The sequence below is a fragment of the Apium graveolens genome, chromosome 6 (assembly GCF_009905375.1).
Source record: "Apium graveolens cultivar Ventura chromosome 6, ASM990537v1, whole genome shotgun sequence".
Lineage (NCBI taxonomy): Eukaryota > Viridiplantae > Streptophyta > Magnoliopsida > Apiales > Apiaceae > Apium > Apium graveolens.
Window position 1 is genome coordinate 271216874 of NC_133652.1, and position 19255 is coordinate 271236128.

General features: G+C 34.6%; 3 protein-coding genes across 7 annotated transcripts; 2 read left to right on the plus strand and 1 right to left on the minus strand.

Annotated features, from left to right (window-relative positions):
- The first annotated feature begins 5749 nt into the window (after positions 1 to 5749).
- On the plus strand, positions 5750 to 9821 carry LOC141668363 (uncharacterized). Of its 5 annotated transcripts, none has more exons than XR_012553019.1 (4): positions 5750 to 5979; positions 6125 to 6284; positions 6637 to 6710; positions 9540 to 9821. XR_012553019.1 is itself a non-coding variant. In XM_074475217.1 (3 exons), exons 1-2 carry the CDS (start codon positions 5837 to 5839, stop codon positions 6264 to 6266), a joined length of 285 nt encoding a protein of 94 aa, XP_074331318.1. In that variant the 5' UTR covers positions 5751 to 5836; the 3' UTR covers positions 6267 to 6284; positions 9540 to 9821. The 5 variants fall into 5 exon arrangements, 3 of the variants coding, with proteins under 3 accessions (XP_074331318.1, XP_074331319.1, XP_074331320.1); XR_012553020.1 differs by having other exon boundaries at positions 5753 to 5979; positions 6125 to 6234; XM_074475217.1 differs by lacking the exon at positions 6637 to 6710 and having other exon boundaries at positions 5751 to 5979.
- A 3224-nt stretch (positions 9822 to 13045) lies between these two features.
- Positions 13046 to 13528, plus strand: LOC141666040 (zinc finger protein 7-like). The gene has a single exon (XM_074472026.1). The coding sequence runs from the start codon at positions 13046 to 13048 to the stop codon at positions 13526 to 13528; it is 483 nt and encodes a 160-aa protein (XP_074328127.1).
- Positions 13529 to 15795: 2267 nt separating this feature from the next.
- LOC141663693 (uncharacterized) lies at positions 15796 to 17692 on the minus strand. Its single transcript, XM_074469484.1, has 2 exons — positions 17289 to 17692; positions 15796 to 16128 (listed from the first exon to the last, which is right to left on the minus strand). The coding sequence occupies exons 1-2, from the start codon at positions 17686 to 17688 to the stop codon at positions 16079 to 16081; spliced, it is 450 nt and encodes a 149-aa protein (XP_074325585.1). The 5' UTR covers positions 17689 to 17692; the 3' UTR covers positions 15796 to 16078.
- Between the last annotated feature and the right edge of the window lie 1563 nt (positions 17693 to 19255).

Sequence of the window (19255 nt, forward strand, 5' to 3'; positions counted from 1 at the left end):
CAGCATAACCATTCTCTGAACATCCATTCCTTTATACTGATTAAAAACAGCCTTTAACCAGTCTACAAAACTGTTAATATTCGTCTCTGTAACCACCTTGTTTATACTGATAAAGCAAGCAGCAGCAAATGAACATGTGACTAAGACGTGAAAGGTGGATTCATTTTCTGTATTACAAACCGGACACAAATCATTCACCATTACCTTTTTTTCTTTTAGACGATCTTTTGTAGGTAAACAATCTGATGCAGCACTCCAAAGAAAATAGATTACCTTTACCGGAATTTTTAAGTTCCATAGACTTCTCCAAAAGCTAGAGTTGTCGCTAACATGAGCCTCACTTCGAGAATCTTACAGTAAAGAATAGGCTGACTTGATTGAGTAATTCCCTAGCTTCTCCCTTCTCCAGTACCATGAGTCTTCGGTAATATGCTGTATAGGAATGCCATGAATTAAATTCGCCTCCCTGTCATTGAAAGTATCCAGAATCAAATTAATATTCAACTGGTTATCGCTATTCATTAAAGACGACATCGTACTTCTTTCAATGGCTTCACTCTGGTGTGAACATATGGGTCTGTTTCACTCGGCAACCACGGGTCTGACACAATGTTGATACTATTCCCTTTACCAATTCTGCAATCAAGGCCTGATTTCAACATCTGTTGTGCCTCCATTATACTCCGCCAAATATAGCTAGGGCTACTCCCTATAATAGCGTTTAGAAAAGTACCTCTAGGGTGGTATCTAGCTTTATATAGTCTACTGACGAGACTTTCCGGATAACAAATGAGCATCCATCCTTGCTTCCCCAGCAGAGCAATGTTGAATGCTTGAATTTGACGAAAACCGAGACCACCTTCACCTTTTCTTTTACTCAACTTCTCCTACGACTTCCAGTGAATGCCTTTGTTTTTGTCTCCTGAAGAACTCCACCAAAATTTATTCATTAGTTGCTCTAAATCTTTACAAAGCTCCTTAGGGAGTAAAAATACACTCATGGCGTAGTTTGGAACAGCCCGTGCCACGGTTTTTAGCAAAATCTCCTTCCCCCCTTGAAATCAACAACTTATCCCAACCCTGAATTCGAGAGCTCATCTGGTTTTTTAAATAACCCAGAACTGCTACCTTCTTTCTCTTCGTAGTATTTGGCAGACCTAGGTAAGTTGTATCCTCGTTTGCTTCATTAAAACCTAGAACTGATTTCACTTCATTCTTCGTTTGATCATCAGTGTTACGGCTGTAGAAGACGGAGGATTTTTCAGCATTAATTTTCTGGCCTGAAGCAATTTCAAACTTGTTTAAAATCTCATGAACTCGACATGTCGCATCACTACTTGCTCTGCAATACACATAAGTGTCATCGATAAAAAATATATGAGAAATTACCGGAGCTCCTCTAGCGACTTGAATCCCCTTGAAAATTTTCCTCTGTTCATAATTTCTAATGATCGCAATCAGCCCCTCCATACATATCAAAAATAAATAAGATGACAAGGGGTCGCCTTGACGCAAACCTCTTTGTGGAATAATATGACCAAACTCACGGCCCGCATGGCTGATCTGGTATCTAGCGGAAGAAACACATTCCATGAACAAGTTTACAAGCCTGATATTAAAACCAAGCTTAGACAGAGCCGCCTTTAGAAAATTCCACTCTACCCGATCATAGGCCTTGCTCATATCGAGTTTAAGGGCCATCCAGCTAGAATTTCCTTGAGCCTTCCTCTTCATATAATGCATGAATTCATATGAAATCATGATATTATCTGTTATGAGCCTTCCTGGGATGAATGTGCTTTGAGTATCTGAAATAGCATTATCAATGACTCCCTTCATTCTGTTAGCCAAGAATTTCGAGCATATCTTATAAACCACGTTACACAGAGATATTGGACGAAGATCTTGCATTACCATCGGATTCTTCTTTTTAGGCACAAGCACTATATTTGTGTCAGCCAGCTTATCAGGGAGTCTACAGGTATTAAAGAAATCTTTAACCAGCTGGACAACATCTTTTCCCATAATACACCAAAATTTATGATAAAATGCGGGACTCATACCGTCAGGCACCGGAGATTTATCGGGGTGCATATTATACAGCGCAGCTTTTACTTCCTTGTCGTCAACTGGTCTGAGCAATTCTTCGTTTTGAGAAGCTGAAATTCTTTGCGACATACAATTAAGCACGTCCTCCCAATCTGTATTAGAAGACTGAAATAAGTTATCAAAGTACTCAGTCATTGTATCTTGCAACCCATGGTCCCAATCCACTATCTGCCCCTCTTTGTTCTGCAGCTTTGAAATCAGATTTGACTTTCTCCTTTTTCTAGCTGATGCGTGAAAGTACTTACTATTCCGATCACCTTCTTTCAGCCAGAGTTGCTTGGACCTTTGTTTCCAGAAGGTTTCTTGCTGAATATAGATCTCAGACAACTTCTTGGCCTCGTTCACATACCTTTCTACAGATTCTTCATCCCTTCGACCCTTCAAAGTTTTTAAGATCCTCTTATTTTCTTTTATTCGGCACTTAAAGCTACCTGTTATCTCTTGTCCCTACTGGTATAAGGAAGCAGCACATTGAGAAATTTTTGTCTGCAGAGACTTTCCTTCATTAATATTCCACATGTCCGTCACAACCTGCTTGCACATGGGTTCCCAGAGCCATGCATTTTTTATTCTAAATCTCTCGACGTGGACTAAGTGAACGATTTTGCGTATTTCTAGCAAGATTGCACTATGATCAGATGGAGTTACCTCAAAATTGATAAGCTTTGCATCCTTGAAATTATTCATAAAACTCATTGATACTAGAGCTCTGTCAAGTCTGACTTCGATCCAACCATCTTCTCCATGCTTCCTCTCCCATGTAAAAGATACCCCTGTAAACACAAGTCTGTAAGACCACAGTCGTCTAGAACTTCTTGAAAACCACGGATTAACCAGCTAGGATAGGGCCTCCCTCCTTTTTTATTCGCTTGACTGAGGACGTTGTTCATGTCACCTATTAAAACCCATGGAATGGTAGACATTTGAGATAAAGATCTTATTAACTCCCATGTTTCTTTCCTCCTATTTCTGTCCGGTTCGCCATAAACCCCTGTCAATCTAACTACTACCAATCTTCAATTTTTACTAGAACGTCGATATGATTTTTACTGAAGGACATAAGATCGACCTCCTCCTTATTTCTCCAGATAATTGCTATACCTCCACTGTGACCTTGGGTTTCAACTGTAATGCTCCCTTCAAAACCTAGCAAGTTCTTCACCACTTCAACTCTATCTTTTTTACACAAAATCTCGCATAAGAAAACAACATTGGGTCTCTTTTGGAGAACTATCTCCTTAAGGAATTGAACGACCCACGGGGTCCCAAGCCCGCGGCAATTCCAACTTAGCAGACTCATAATGCTAGGCGAGCCCCCAAAGAGCCCGCCTCTTTTACGTTTTTTGGATCCACAATTCTTTTTGGGCTGAGATTGTCATTCATTATCTCATCATCTTCAGTATCTATCCCCAGCTCCGTATTAAAGCCCATATTATGGTCCATTCCGCTATTTGTCCTTCTTTTTTTAGTTTCCACCACAGTTACGCCCTTTTTATTTGTCGTTAAATTACTAACCATATCTGCATTACTCAATTTTTTTAAACTTCCTAAAAGTGCGCCATCTATCTGATCCTTCCCACTGTCTTTCCCGAAATTATCTCCATTTCTGTTAGATCCCTGATTTGGTGGAGCAAATTTCTCTCCCTGATTCCATCTGGCTATGTTGTCTGCCCTCGAACTCCGACCATCTTCCTCCGTACCATGCCTAAGCCATCTTTCCCCAATTAACTTCATTTGTCTTCTCAACAGAGCCCTCATCCACACCCCATATGGTTTCACTATCTCATGTTCGGGGGTATCAAACAAACGCCCACAAAACTTCTCCGAATGTCCAAGAAGACCGCAGATGAAGCAAAAAGTTGGTACATTCTCGTATTTAAAATTTATCCAGAACCATTTCTCTCCAGATTGTCTTATTTTCATGCGTCTCTTCAATGGTTTGTCCAGATCAATCTTTTTTTTTATCGTAGGTAACCCGCAGCCGCTACCCTTCGGGTGCGCACTGGGTAAACCCTACGGGCCCACGTAATAGCCTGCAAACCACGTGAACCAAGGTAAACCGCATTTAAGCGACATGCTCTGACTCAAGAGGCATAATCATAAATTCTCCTCCCGTGGGATTCGAACCTGTGACCAAGAGGATAATTATCCTCTCTTTAACCAGTTGAGCCAACCCTTGCGGGCTGTCCAGATCAATCTTAACTCTCACCCTCATGTACTCTTTCCAGCCCCCTGCTAGGTTCCTCGAACATGATTCTATAAACATCCCAATGTAGTTACCGATCTCCTTTATAATGTTCTCCGACATAAAACCAGGTTGTAAGTCATGTATTTGGACCCATAAATCAATCTTGTTTAGATCAACGCACCTTGGATTTTCTCCTTCTTTTATACGACTGATGATCAATGCCTTTCTATTGAATGACCATGGACTTCTTGAGATAACTCTGTTGACATATAACTCGTGATAAAACTGAAACATGTATAGATTCATATCAATCTCTTTAATATACACCCCTTTTCCTGGCTTCCACAGCGCCGCCAATGTTTGTTGCATTGCTGGAAAATCTACCTGCCATTCTGTGATGAACCGCCCTATGAGGCATAACTTTGGATCAAATATGCTGAAGAGATTATCCTGCGCATTTCCTTCCGGTTGATCTATAGCTAAACCTCCTTCTTCTTCATCCTCCAATATTATATCATTTATGGTTTTTGTGATGTTAATGTCTGACATCGTGACGCTAGGAATAAACAATGAAACTAGACAACAAGAACCTTTTACACCTTGACGAGAGAAAACTGGCTTATCACGTCAAAAGACAAGATAAAGTGTGATGAATTAGAAATTATCTTTATTTTGAGTTCCCATTTAATAATAAAAAATAAACACAATTAAATGTTTACTATGAAATAAATATTTTATAATTGAACCAAATTAAAAATATATATCATTGGAAAGTATATTTAAAATACTTCAATAAATAATTTTTGGTTTTTGTAAATAATATAAGAGTAGTGGTTAATCATTGGTAAGAAATAGTTAATTTTATCATAAAAGAAATATGATAATTAATAGGGATAAAAAAGGACGAAGGAAGTATACTTCAAAAAAGTACGAGAAAAACAGATAAATTGAAACACATAAAAGAGGTACTCTCTCCGTCCCTTTTTAGTTGTCACATTTCTATTTTTATCAGTAAATTTTGATTTATAAAAAAAATAAAAAAAATATTTCTAATTATTCAATCAAAATATATTAAATACATGAAAAAAATCAAAACATCATATAAAAAATAAAAATGTTCAGCTGAAATTAAAGAATTTTATCTATCCAAGATAATTCAATCTTTTTGACATACTTTCTCATTTTTGTATATATATATTTTTACTTTCTATAATAATTTTTTTTATAATTTTATTCTGATTACTAACATAGTTTACTAAGTTTTGTTACCTTACTTTTACATGTTCATTTTTTATTTTACAATAATTATTATTATTTATATTAAGTATAAATATTTTTTAATTCAAAAATAGTATTTCCATATTTTTTCAAGTAATTTTATTAATTTTAAATTTTTGACTGAATCTGCCCATTTTTAACCCGATTTTCGATCAACCATGATCTAAATTACCCTAGCAAAAAAAAAATAAAACTACCCTAGCAAAACCCTCATCTCCTCCCATCGCATTTCCATTTCACAATCAATTACTTCCAACAAAAATGGCATGGCGTGGATCAATCTCAAGAACCCTAATGTCAACTGCCAGATCTTCACCTTTCCGATCATCTCCGCCACCACTCCCTCGTCTTCGCCCTCCCTCTCCTCGCCTCCACTCTCCCCGTCACTCCTTTATTAACCCTAGGTACATTCCATCTCCCCCGTTCCTCTCTCTCTCCCCCCCCATCCCTCTCTCTCTCTCTCTCTCTCTCTCTCTCTCTCTCTTTATTTGAAAATATAATTAAGTAGCTTAATAATGTGTTTGTTTATGTTTTGTTGTGTTTGGTTAGGAATTTGGGTGAAATCGGATGTACTCAATTGCTGTTACCAATGCTTGCTGGAACTCCACTCACTTCGCGTCTTAATGCTAATGTTCGCGCTTTTTGCGAGTTGACTCACGGTACCTTCTACCGTTCTTGTCAAGATCGCTAATAGTCAGTTCTCCCTTTTGTGAGTCTTACCATGATGAACATCGAAATTGCTAACTTCCCTGTTTTTCAAGTTAATCGGATTATTATTTGCTTTTCGTCGATGAATTAGTGTCACACCGATTATTTGGTTGATAATTATAATGCTGTATTGTTGAGGGTGTTAAATTGCATCTGTGAGTTGATTGTAATTATGTTATTCACTTTTTACCGGTGATTATAAACACATGTTGGACTGAATATATTTTTAGTAATTAAATAGTCTTTGAGTGTGCTAAATAATTTTTTTTGAGTTGAAGAGTGAACTTTAGAAAGTTTATCTTAGTTTTTGAAAATTATGGTTAATGAGAAAGAAATGGGACTGGGATTTATAGGGGCCAACGGAAAAGATGGGTGATACGCAGCAATTTCAGGAATCAAAACACAGTGTCAAGATGCTGGAAAGGAGGTTTATTTTCTATCTAACATTTGTATATGTCACTCTCTTGCTGCAATTAAAAACATCCGAGGGAGTCTTATATAAGCATTATCTAATTATATGTGTACTTTTATGTAACTTCACCATGTAACTTCTTCCGTACTTTCATCTTTGGTGAATTTTTTTAACCTATTCTGTTCTTTCTAGAGCCTTCAATTTCTAATTATATGTGCACTATGTATATGACTAGGTTCAAATATTCTTACTTCCTACAATCAAAGAGTTCATGTACCCTACATGTATTGCTTCGTGGCAGTCCTCAGGCAATTGGTTGATTAAAACCATGTATTTTCTAATTCTATAATAAATTGCTAAATATTTATATAGATGTGAAGCTTTTATTACTCTTGTTGTGGATCGAGTTCTCTGTGTCATTTTCATGTTATAGTACATTATCTGCTGGACAAATGAGTGCATCTTCAGCTCTTACTATAGTGATAAGTTTGAGTATGACAGCCTTAAAGATGAGAACTTTGTCACTGATAACTTTAGGTAATCATTTTATAATCTGGTCCTTTCTGGTTGAGGTTGATATGATTGCAGATAATTTCCCAAACTAGTTGTGAGGGTGCCTTACCAACTAATAGAATTACACTTCTGTTTGATATCATAGTTTAACATAGTAAATTAATATGTGATTCATTAAGATGAAGAAGTCTGGATACAGATCGGATAAGGGCGTGCAGACGATAAATTTGAAATTAAGGGAATTATGTTTGGGTTGATGGGTTTGTATTTCAGCTTATATACCAAATTTTAGTTACAAAACTAAACATTATGCAAATTGTACAAAAACATTGATGTTGAAAGGAGGGTTGGTTATTGGTGGCGTGGAATCTTATGTTTCTTTTTCAAGTTTCTTGGACTTTATAGGGAAACCAGTAAAAGGAGTACTTGTAAATGTAAAGGTTAACTTGACATAATTGAATTCTTCCAAGTATATTTTTAGGTATTTAACGTTTTGATGTTTAGTTTGTATGTGAACTTTGAAATGATGTCTGAATGGTTCATTATAGCATGTTGTTTCACACTGTAGTTTCACTTTTCATTTCTTATAGTGTTACATTCAAATCGAACATGTGATAAACCAAATATTGCATTACTTTGGCTGTTATAGTTATTATTCAAACAATATGTTGCTTTCAATATATGCTTCGACTTCCCACCCTTACTCTAAATTCGGGAACAGGTGACCATCCTACAAACCTTGAACCTAATCTGCACAACCCTGCATCCCCAATGTGGTGCATATGGTTGGGGTGCCGAACTACCTCTTGGTTGCTAAAAGTCTTTTTAAGGATTAAATTATATAGAAGCGGCTTGGTTGTTTGTTGATACACCGAATATTGCATAATTTTAGCTGTTATTATTATTCAAACAATATGTAGCTTTCAATATATGCCAAATTTTCGACTTCCCACCCTTGCTCTAAATTCGGGAACACGTCACATGGTGACCATCATACACATCTTGAACCTAATCCGTGCAACCCTGCATCCCCAATGCGGTGCATACAGTTGGTGTGCAGAACTACCTCTTGGTTGCTAAAAGTCTTTGTAAGGATTAAATTCTATAGAAACAGCTTGGTTGTTTAAACAATATTGCATGATTTTAGCTGTTATAATTATTATTTAAACAATATTTTATTTGCAATATAAGCCAAAATTTTGACCTATTACACTTACTCTAAGTTAGGGAACACGTCACGTGGTAAACATTGTATACACCTTCGACCAAATTTGCGAACCCCGCATTCCCAATGTAGTGCATAGGGTTGGAGTGCCGAACTACTTCTTGGTTGCTAAAAGTTTTATGAAGGATTAAATTCTATAGAAATAGTTTGGTTATTCGTTGATGTAGAATCAGCCTTTAAAAAAGATCAAAACTGATGATATTAAAGTATTAATCATATAGAATATAGATATAGTCATGAAATTTATATTTCGGCCTTCTGTTTTATTTTTAAGATTAACAAGTGTTAGAGCAAGTCTAAAGCTAATTCTTAAAGAGCTATATTTATTTCTATATTTTTTACACGAATAAGTGGTTTTGGTGTTTATCAAAATTATACTTCTATTGTTATAATGAATAGACATTAGCTCTCATTTTTTCCTCTATAAATTGATGTGGCAAAAATAGTTATAGCTATCTTTGGATTTATATTTCCAATTATCCATTTGTGTTGATTTCATATATTTAACTATGCATTGGATTGATAATATTGCAAATCCATGCTTATTAATGTTGTAAAAATTGGAAATTCCCTTGTACTATTTCAAAGTTGTAAAAACCGGAAATCTATTATACTCGGCCGTGTTGCTGAAATCAAGTACTCGTCCGATTTTGCTGAGTCCTCTGAGCATTTGGCTAAATTTGATTTGGTTGATCCCTAGTTTTGACTTTTGAGTACTCCGAGGCTCCAAGTACTCCGTTTACCGATTTTTACAACTCATTAGCTGTACACCAGTTATAACAACTGCATTGGATTTTCTAAGTTACTCTTATGGTGATCATGATTTTTGTTGGGATGGTGATAATTATTAGTGTGTCATGTCCTGAAATTATTGCGTCATGTTCTGAAATTATAGCATCTCCAATCTTTTAATGTATCCACTTCCAGAAGAACTGGGAATGCTATTGGGTTGGGCTTGTTACCGACTAAAATATGTATTCATTATCAATTGAGCATGCATTTTGAACTATGAAAATTCGATGTACTCTAAAGAAACTTGAATCTTCTTAATAAGTTTCTTTTCATGTAAACCATTGTAAACTAACATACTGTACTTTATTATGCAGGCACTTGACTACTTGAGACTACAACAGGAATGTTGATCCTTGACATAATTATAGCAAGTAGGCATTCATGTGGAGGAGGTTATTTATAGATCTAGACAATCCTGAAGACTATTCTGTCATTTACTCGTGTCAAACATTGCACTCCCAAAATATTTGAAATGCCTGTACTTGGTTAAACCGGGATGGTGGTTTATAATTTATGTATGCTAATTTTGATGTTTTTAAATAATCATCTACTTATCCTTCTGGACCGTTTCACAAATGCAGGAGAATATTTTTTAATAGTCGAGGTACTGTTTTGTGTCTCAAATATTCTTTCTACGTTTCTTTCAAGATTATAGGTCTTATTAGTTGTGCAAGTACCTGCATCAAAAAATGGAAGAGTTCCATAGATTGCAGTCTTTAAGTTTCTCTCTGTATATCTTCAATTCATGCAAAAAGTGCTCTTAAAAGTTAGAACCCCAGTTCTTTGTGAAGCACTATTTTTTCTTTGCTCGACAAAATTATTGATTAGTGCAATAATTGGTGCCCTTTAAGTAGAGGGGCCAGCACAATTTGCTCCCTGGGCCTAATGGTGCACTGGTTCAGCTTGGTAGGTTATAGTAATAGGAACAAAGATCCAATAAATCCTGTGCTGAAGTGCATGTCAATTCTGTTCCAAGGCTCACATATGTAATGTATGTTTGTGGTTAAAACTGGCTGTCACATGGCCCAAACAATGAAGTCTAATCATGAGGTATCTAACAGATCAAAATGCTAGCTCCAATGCCAGGGTAATAATGCTGGATGAAGTTACTAATGTGGGGCTGCTGGGATCCCAAGCAACATTGGAAGGTTGTGCTTTGGGACCTCGTGCAAATGGCAAAGGTCATTGTGTAAATAATATCAGAGAAACATGGTCCCAATGGAAAAAAGTTGGTTGAACACAAGTAGTTGGATCCTATTTTTCAATTAACTTGTGTTCTGGATGCAATCCACCGGGGCCATTCATAAGTTCCAGTGATGTATTGTGATTCCCTTTGACCCTGAACTCCTTCAAAGTGTTTGGAACTGATGATAATCAATCCACCCACTTACAGAATTCATCAAATTGACTGCAGATATCTCTATCAGGAATGGCATGAGTGCATCAAAAGTAGCCAACCAGTTCTCTTTGATGAATTTTTTTTTAGGATTGTTCTGGCAGATGTTCTATTATATTTGCACTAGAATATTTTGCGTCATCAATCTTATCATCTGGAACGGCATTATCCTGTTGCTTTTTGTACTTTTGTTTTTAGACTCCCTGGAGAACAGAAAATTGTTAGGATTATTGTAAATAAATATAAAAAAGGAGTTTTAGACCAATTCTTATTTTAATACTTCTAAATTTGGAAACAATGCTCTTCACATTCTTTAATTTACATATAAAACAATTACTTTTTATTTGTTTTACCAAATTTTGGTACTCCATACTAATATTTGGGATTTTATTTGCATGATAAACAATATCTCACCTTTCACTCACAAAGAAATTACGTTTAAGAATACAATATAAGGAATGAGAAATGTAAATTAAATTGGAACTAGTACGTATAAGGTTAAAAATGCCAAGTTCATCCCTTGGTTTACATAAATATTGTTGTATTTTATAGTAAATATCACAGGTACAATAATAAACTATACAAGGTTATTTTTAGAAAAACAAAGTTTGGAAGTCAAAGGAGACCAGATAAATGAAGCTTATCGACTTTATTACATTTCCAATACATTTTCCAATACTTTTTTTTGTCAGGATTTTCCAATACTTTCAAGTGCTCTGTTTCTCTTCATTGTACATATCAGGCATTCGGTTACATTACCGATACATTTGACGTTATGCCGCACAATGACAAATAATGTAGGGTTACCCTGCAACAATCACATCTAATTTTATACAGGCATATGTGATATGCTTGGATCCAATTTCACAAGTATTTGGACCTTTCAAATAATTATATATTTTATATAATATAAATTTAAAAAGATAGCTCTTGATTTATGTGCATACTACCATGTAGATGATCGCAGATCGCTCATGCTGACTCGTGCTATCATGTTCAATCATTAATGGATGCTGGCGCGAATTTAAACACAATATTGTAAAGTTAATGTGGGGGTGTTACTTTCTTATTAAAAATACGGCATGATTAGTCATCATTTGGTTATCTCTTGCAAGATTTGTGTGGCTTTGTTTTCACCAGACCGATTGAGTTTGATCGATTTACCATTGTTCTTCCCTTCAAAAAAAATCACCATTAGCATGAATCATCAAGCTAAATAAGCATTGATTTGGAAAGGACTGAGCTACAAAACCATGGTATCTTCCTCTGTCTTTTTGGTTCAAGACCAAAGAAAGTTAAAAGTTGGTGTTAATGCAGTTGTACTATACATACACATTGCCCACTACTACATGTAGTCCTAGCATGAAAACACCCACATAGATACGCTTGTTCATAAGAAACACCACATAAAAATTGGTAAGATCTCCCACACCCGTCTGTTTTTCCTAACTTGTGTCACTATTATTTCCTATTCTTTATACCCTACCATTTCCTTCCTAATGTCACATTATATTTCTGCCACCACTCACTTCAACATCTAGCTTCTGCATTCAAGCTTACCTTTCACTCACTCAACTAAACGGGACACATCTCGAATAGTGGGTTCCATCCATGGGCGGTCCCAACTAGGGCCGGAGTTATAATGGATATAGATTCGATACTTGCCAGAACTATATTTTCCCCATGTTTCAATACTTGCGGAACATGTATATGACATTTATTCTTTTTTCTCTAATTCTTTTTTCCTAATATATTCACACCAAAGCCGGCCGGATTTTTATCTGTCATTAGCCACGTAAATTCGCCTTTCCTATTCACCAGCAGTAAACTGCACGCTACAAGTAGCAGCCCTTTTACTAAGGCATCACATAGTCTGTAGCATAGAACTAAGGCATGATGCAACTTTAACTGAGACTAGCTAGCTAGCTAGCTAGCTATATGATTGTTAGTAAGATTAGTGGGCATTACATGTATGGCAGGCAATGAACATTTGTAGTAAGATTTGATATGACTATAAATGGAACTATTTAAAGATGTCAATCCTTCACATTTTGGTTGTGTCCAGAATAGTGAACTATTGTAAAGCTGGTGTGACTTGAGGTGAGAAAGTAAAAAGATGAGAACTTCAAGTGGAGAATCTCAAACTTAAAATGAATAACAGTAGAGGATCATCAAAGTTGTCCCCTTGGAATACCAAGCATCAGTTGGTGGGGCTAGGAAAGAAATGGGATAAAATTAAAAATGACTAATCTATTTCTTCCTATTGTCAGATGTCTTCTTTGTCACTTACTATCATCCTCCTTGACCCAAAAAAGCATTTAAGAATCAATCTAGACACTTAATATTACCTCTCCATTCATACCATCTTCCTTCAACTCCTTCTTCTCAAAACACTTACAAAATAACCAACAAGCAGAAAGTAATATGGAAACCGGAAAAGAAGTTATCGATGAAAATACACCAAGAGAGTGGCTGAAGCTGAGCCTAGGAGGGGATCTATGCTCATCACTTCAAGATTCTGACACTTCAAGACACACTCCTCCCAAGATTTACTCATGTAACTTTTGCATGAGGAAATTCTACAGTTCACAAGCTCTAGGAGGCCATCAGAATGCACACAAGAGGGAGAGGGGTGCAGCTAGAAGAAATAAGTCCTGGAATATGGCAACGCTGATAGCTTTTCCCACGAATACGGGAGTTATAAGATCACTTGGGATACAGGCCCACTCGCTTGTACAAAATTCTAGCAGGGAGGGGATACCAGTCTCGGCTAGATCAAGTGAACCTGGTGCAGATTGTGGTATGGCATGGTTACCTTACACCGTGGACAGGACTGATATGTGGCCAGGAGGTTTTTACCTAGATAAGAAACAAGCAGAGGATCTCGACTTGAACCTCAAGTTGTAATAGAATAACTGGTCTCTCCAGCTAAGGAGATCTTTCCTCTAGTCTTTTATTATGAGTTTATAGTGAAGTGTTAGTTAATTACTCACTAACTTAGAGGTGTACACACAACTCTGAGAAGTCGAAAACTGGAGTGTATACAATTCTCTATGCTTGCTGTTGTACTATATGGAACTTTTCATTTTGAGTTCCTTGGTGCCAGGAATAATCCTACCTCACCAAGTACTTGTTTTCTTAGATGTTTTCAAGATGGACTAGGTTTGAATTGATTTCGTGGCACTACAATATTACTTTCTAGGAGGCCTTTGATGATTGTTTGGACATTCTTTTACATTTATAAATGTTAAACTCGTGAACTGTTTCTGCAATATGTAGTTTGACACCACCTGAGGAGAATTATTATTGACTTTGAGCCTTTCCACTTCATCCACCTTGTAGAACAGTTCTATGGTTTCAGATTCCAACCTTAAAGCATAACTCTTCCAAAGATCAGTTTAATTATGTCAATTTTTTGTAGTATCATTAAAATATAATGGTAGTCTTTAATATTTTATTAATTTGATATATGTCTATATCTTTATATATAGTACTCCACAGGTCTTCCAAGACGCTTACCTAGTGTGGTGAGAGTTTGCCACGCATTTTAAGATTCCTAAAAGATATAGTTTCATAAATTATTTTAATTTTTTTCTTCTGAATAATAATTTAACGTTTAAATTTTTATATACAAAAATAAAATTTTAAAAATAAGTTATAAAAGTATGTTTGTAAGAAAAATATTTTGCGAGAGTTGTTTGATTTAATACCAAATTCACATTATTATAACATTATTCTATTTTTGTGTTTATATATACTTATTTCATGATTCTATTAGAATAAATGGGTTTATAATTTTGATTCCGGAAGTAAGAGTTGCATGAAGGAGGTGAAGGAGGTGTGATTAGTGATTTCATTGGATTTTTGAATGTGTGGTTTGGTAAAATATTGATATGTAACTTTTTTTATGTTTTTAGTACTTTATGATCAGTTTGCTAATTTGATTGTATTGATTTTTTTAATTTCTTATTTCCCATTTTTTTTTATTTTCTTAATAAAGTTACAAAAAGTAACAAAATACTAATAATCAAATCTAAACCTAATCTTAGTGACTAAAAAATATCCAAACCTAGCATTAGTGAATAAAACAAAAAAAATTATAAATGAGTGATAAGTTTCTAAATACACAATAAGTTGGGTGACGAAAAAATTAATTTTCCCAATAATTTATGTTCATCTCTTTTTACCAAGTAGATCGAGATACATAATAACCTTTAACTTGAATATAAGAACGTATGCTATTTGATAGGTTTTATCATATTCTAAGCTGCTTCTTTTTTCATATTTAAAGCTATATTTTTTTCAGAGGGCAATATTAGCCCCATATCCGATACAGGCTTTTGGATATTCATAGATTTATAAGAACCTCCAGCTCTGCGTAATCAGAAACTGGAGTTTAGAACTTGCAGAGCCTAATTAATGTTGAGGCAGCATAAGGATTCCTGTTTCTGTGCTTACTGTTGTACTACTATAGCTAGGCCCTTTTCGTTTTCAGCACCTTTCGTCCAGGACTAAGTCACCAAGTACGTTAATACTGCTTTTTAGTTGTATTCTGAATCTGAATTTATATAGTGCCAATACCTATATTACTTTCCTGGACCTTGTTCATAATTTTCTGTACATTGGCTTGTCTCCTCCCCGTACAAGAAATTCGGTAGAGCTAAATTCAGCGATATTTGGTTGAAAACAGCTAATTTCGAACGACTTTCCGATGGTCGATTATAAGCGAGTCAAAAATGACGATCAAAATTTAGCTCATTTCGATCAAATAAATCCGATCGACTATATTCGACCAGATTCAATTATATATAGTCGGTCCAAATTTTTCACTTAAAATTTCAAATTTTGGCTACAACATCAAAAATCCTGTCCAAAAAATTAAATTCGACCATAAATGGTCACATTCTAAATTTGACCGAATCTAATCGAGTTCTAAATTCGACCATTTCCTGTCGACTGCTAAATTTGACCATAAGTGATTGAACACAATTTTGACCATTCGTTAGTAAATATTACTCTTTTTGGTAGAATTATATTAGACCAACTTTGGTCGAATTTAACATACCAAAACTTTAATTTGCATTATATATTAGACCATTTCCACATTATAGAATAATAATACCCAAACAGCATTCACAAATGGTAAAAATACTGATATATTCCCAGGAATTCACAAGTGCTAAAAAATACAAGTATGTAGCCATCAAATATCAGATAAAGTCATAGTTAATTTAAATAAAGTACCAGTTGTTACACTACATAGAGATCAACCAAAACCAAAGTTCCAAACCCAGCAAGGCCTATATTACATTACATAGTGAAACTGAAAGTTTTAAAAGCTAAAAGCAAAGTTCAGTTCATGATAAACAAGCAAGGTCTAGATAGTTCTAAGACAGTTCATAATAAGCCAATAAGGCCTAAAACAGAGGATACCTATTCGCGAGTGGATCCTCATCTTCAACTTTGTCTGAGCCATCCACCGCTATAACCTTCTCTGGCTGACTCTCCTGAGAAAATAAAGATCATGTTAAAATAAAGATCGAGAGGGACGTAGTAGGCAGATGCATGATTAGCCGGCCATAATTTTTCAAGCATTTGTAGATATAAGAGTTGCTGTTATCTAACCTCGTCATGGATGTCTCTCTTTATTACAAAGTATTCTATTTATATTAATTCATTATGCATGTTACATAGTACTGGAATCATCTATCTCACACACTTCTGTAATAGTTCGACGAGGATCACTGAAAACAAAATCCTCACTTTTTCAGATGTTTCTGTGAGTCCAAAATTCTGCCGGGGTTTTAATAATTGTAGATTTCAACTCGCATAGTACTATAATAGTAAAAATTTAATTACATTCTGATGTAATTCTAGTCCTTACAAGCAAATGAGCACAAGAGGACTGCTACTGCAATATCATTGCAAACAGATTATGCCAATAATAAACATGTAAACTTTAAAAACACTAATTAGCTCGTCAACTTGCCTAAGAAAGTTGTTGAAATTAGCACAAAAATACCACAACAGTAATAGCCGGTTCAACATTTTAATGATCCATTTTCATAAATCTGACACAACTACAAATAAGGGGTCTTTCGTTAAATATGGGAGGTCTGTGTTGGAAAATAGTTAAGATTGTGGAATAGTTTGTCAAAACAATCGAGCTAACCATTAAGGCACCTTTTGTCTTAATTCTTGTATGATTTGTTTACTTTAACCCAACATAATATGTAAGCAGACAATCTCAATGAAGTGTTTAGCATAGGCCAATTCAGTTTTGTCTAAAATCTGAAGTAATTTTTCTAACTCGTAAAATACACTACAGTAGGTTCTATCCAATACCAGTGCTAATCTATCTAATTCTCATATACATCAACCACACACAATTTTATAACATGTAACATGTGCTAGGGTGAAACAAATCGTCAACTGTCAAATTCACAGGAAAAAGTAAATTAACCCGAGGCTCTAAACACTAGAGTAAAATTCACACCATAAACTTGAGATTGTCTTTTAAAAACACTAAATCACCAAGTCTCTTTATTTATTAATAAACTGAGATGTACAAATAATTTGCTACCTAATATCACTTCTAATTAGGACTCTGGTAACAATCAACTTGCAGGTCTTTTCCGTGCATAATATGTCTGCAATAAATGCTTACTCGGCTCCGGAAATGCAGCAGCGGCTAAGTCACACACCTTCTCATCCAAAACTGACTGCTTCACCTCACGCATAGGCAAAGACCTGCCCATCTGCCTCGCCTCTTCAAAAATCGTCGACAGCATCATAAAAATCTCTTCTAGAACACTATCTAGAGCCTGAGAATTATCCAGTGTTTCTTTGTTGATCCTCTGTCTTGCTTCTGCTGCTTCGAAAAGCCCTGCCAGCGTCTCATAGGGATGAAGCATGATCTTCCCCTTCTTCCGGGGTTTAGCCTTGATCATCACACAGATGCCTTTCTTCTGCTGAATTTCCTTTTGGGTTTGAGGGGATGGCAGTTGATCAGCAGGAGATAGCTCAGGCGTCACTTCATCAGCTTGAGAAGACTGCAATATTTTCATGTGTTCCTGCAACATGCAATATTTGAAGTCTTCGACTACACAAAATATTCAGTCTTTTAAAATTCAACTAATGCCATCTACAAAATGTGACAAATTGAAATGCAATTCACATGAATAAAAATAAACCTCCAATATAAATTATTAACAACTAATATTATTATCAACATATTTCATTCATCCTCAATGAAAAAAAAAGAATAATCACATTATTTTTGCCAACAAACTCAATCTACTCAAATTCATTCATATATAACACATAAATGATCAAAATTAAGCTAATAAAAACAAAAACATAACGAAAAATTATACTTAATTACTTGATGATTTAGCAAGCTCATATCAATGGAAAATGGTGAAATGAGGGAGAAGGAAGAAAGGAACGGCTACAGGAAAGCAAAAGGGTTAGGGTTTCACAAAGCAAACGGCTAAATTCCTCCATCTTTGGTCGAATTTATACGTCAACTATAAACGGTCGAATTTACCCGAACTACTAGAACTTGCCTATTTTTTAATAAAAACAGTCGAGTTTATTGAAAGTTATATAAAAAAATTGTTTTAATTTTTATGAGTAAATATTTAAATTAATTAATTTTTTTACATACCCTCCTTAATTATCAAACTATTAGACATCCGCTCATTAATCAAACAAATTTAAAATAATTAAAAAAAGAGATTAAGTTTACAAAAATTGTAAATGATAGGGGTTAATTTTATTATTTCAAATATATCATTCAAATTTTATATGAAAAATCCTAATAAATTCAAATAAATTTCCTAAAATTAATTTTAGGAATCTTTTTCTCTTATGAAATACCCCCAAACCCAAATCTATACTCCAAACTTCATATTTAGATTTTACAGCACTATCTCTTTCTTGTAGATATTTATGATCTTTGATCAATATCATTTTCCTAAAAATTAATCTAAGTCTTTCAGTTTTTTTTTGAATTTTTCAAACTATTAGATATTTATTTAATACCGTCGAGATGGTTGTTTATACTTTTTGTTTCAATGTTCATAATGTAATACACAGTTTCTGCCACTTGATATTTTTTTTTGAAGATAAATTATTTAAATATTTAAATATAATATATTTTTTACGTGAGTCGAACTTGAACAAGTGACGATGCTTAGAAAATAAATATAAATATTTAATTATAATATATTATAGATGAGATTCGAGCCTTAAATTAGATGAAATTATTCTTTTATTTGATATTAAATTCAGATATTTTTATCTATTTAATCTAAGATCCAACCATTCTTAAACACTTAGATAATCAAAATTATAAATAATCTATAATTTTCTTATAATAATATAATATAAATTTATTTTACAGTACAAACTAAATTAAGTGTTGTTTGGCTAACAGAAATAAGTTACTCACTTATAAACCCAAATTATAAGTTTGAACTTATAATTTATAAGTTGATGACTACAAGTTGAATGCTAGCTTGTTTCTCGACTTAATTTGATTTTTTACTTTTCTATTAATTTTAGTTTAAAAATTTAAGTTTTTAAATGCTTTTCTATTTTAAAATTTACGAATTAAGATATTTGTATTTA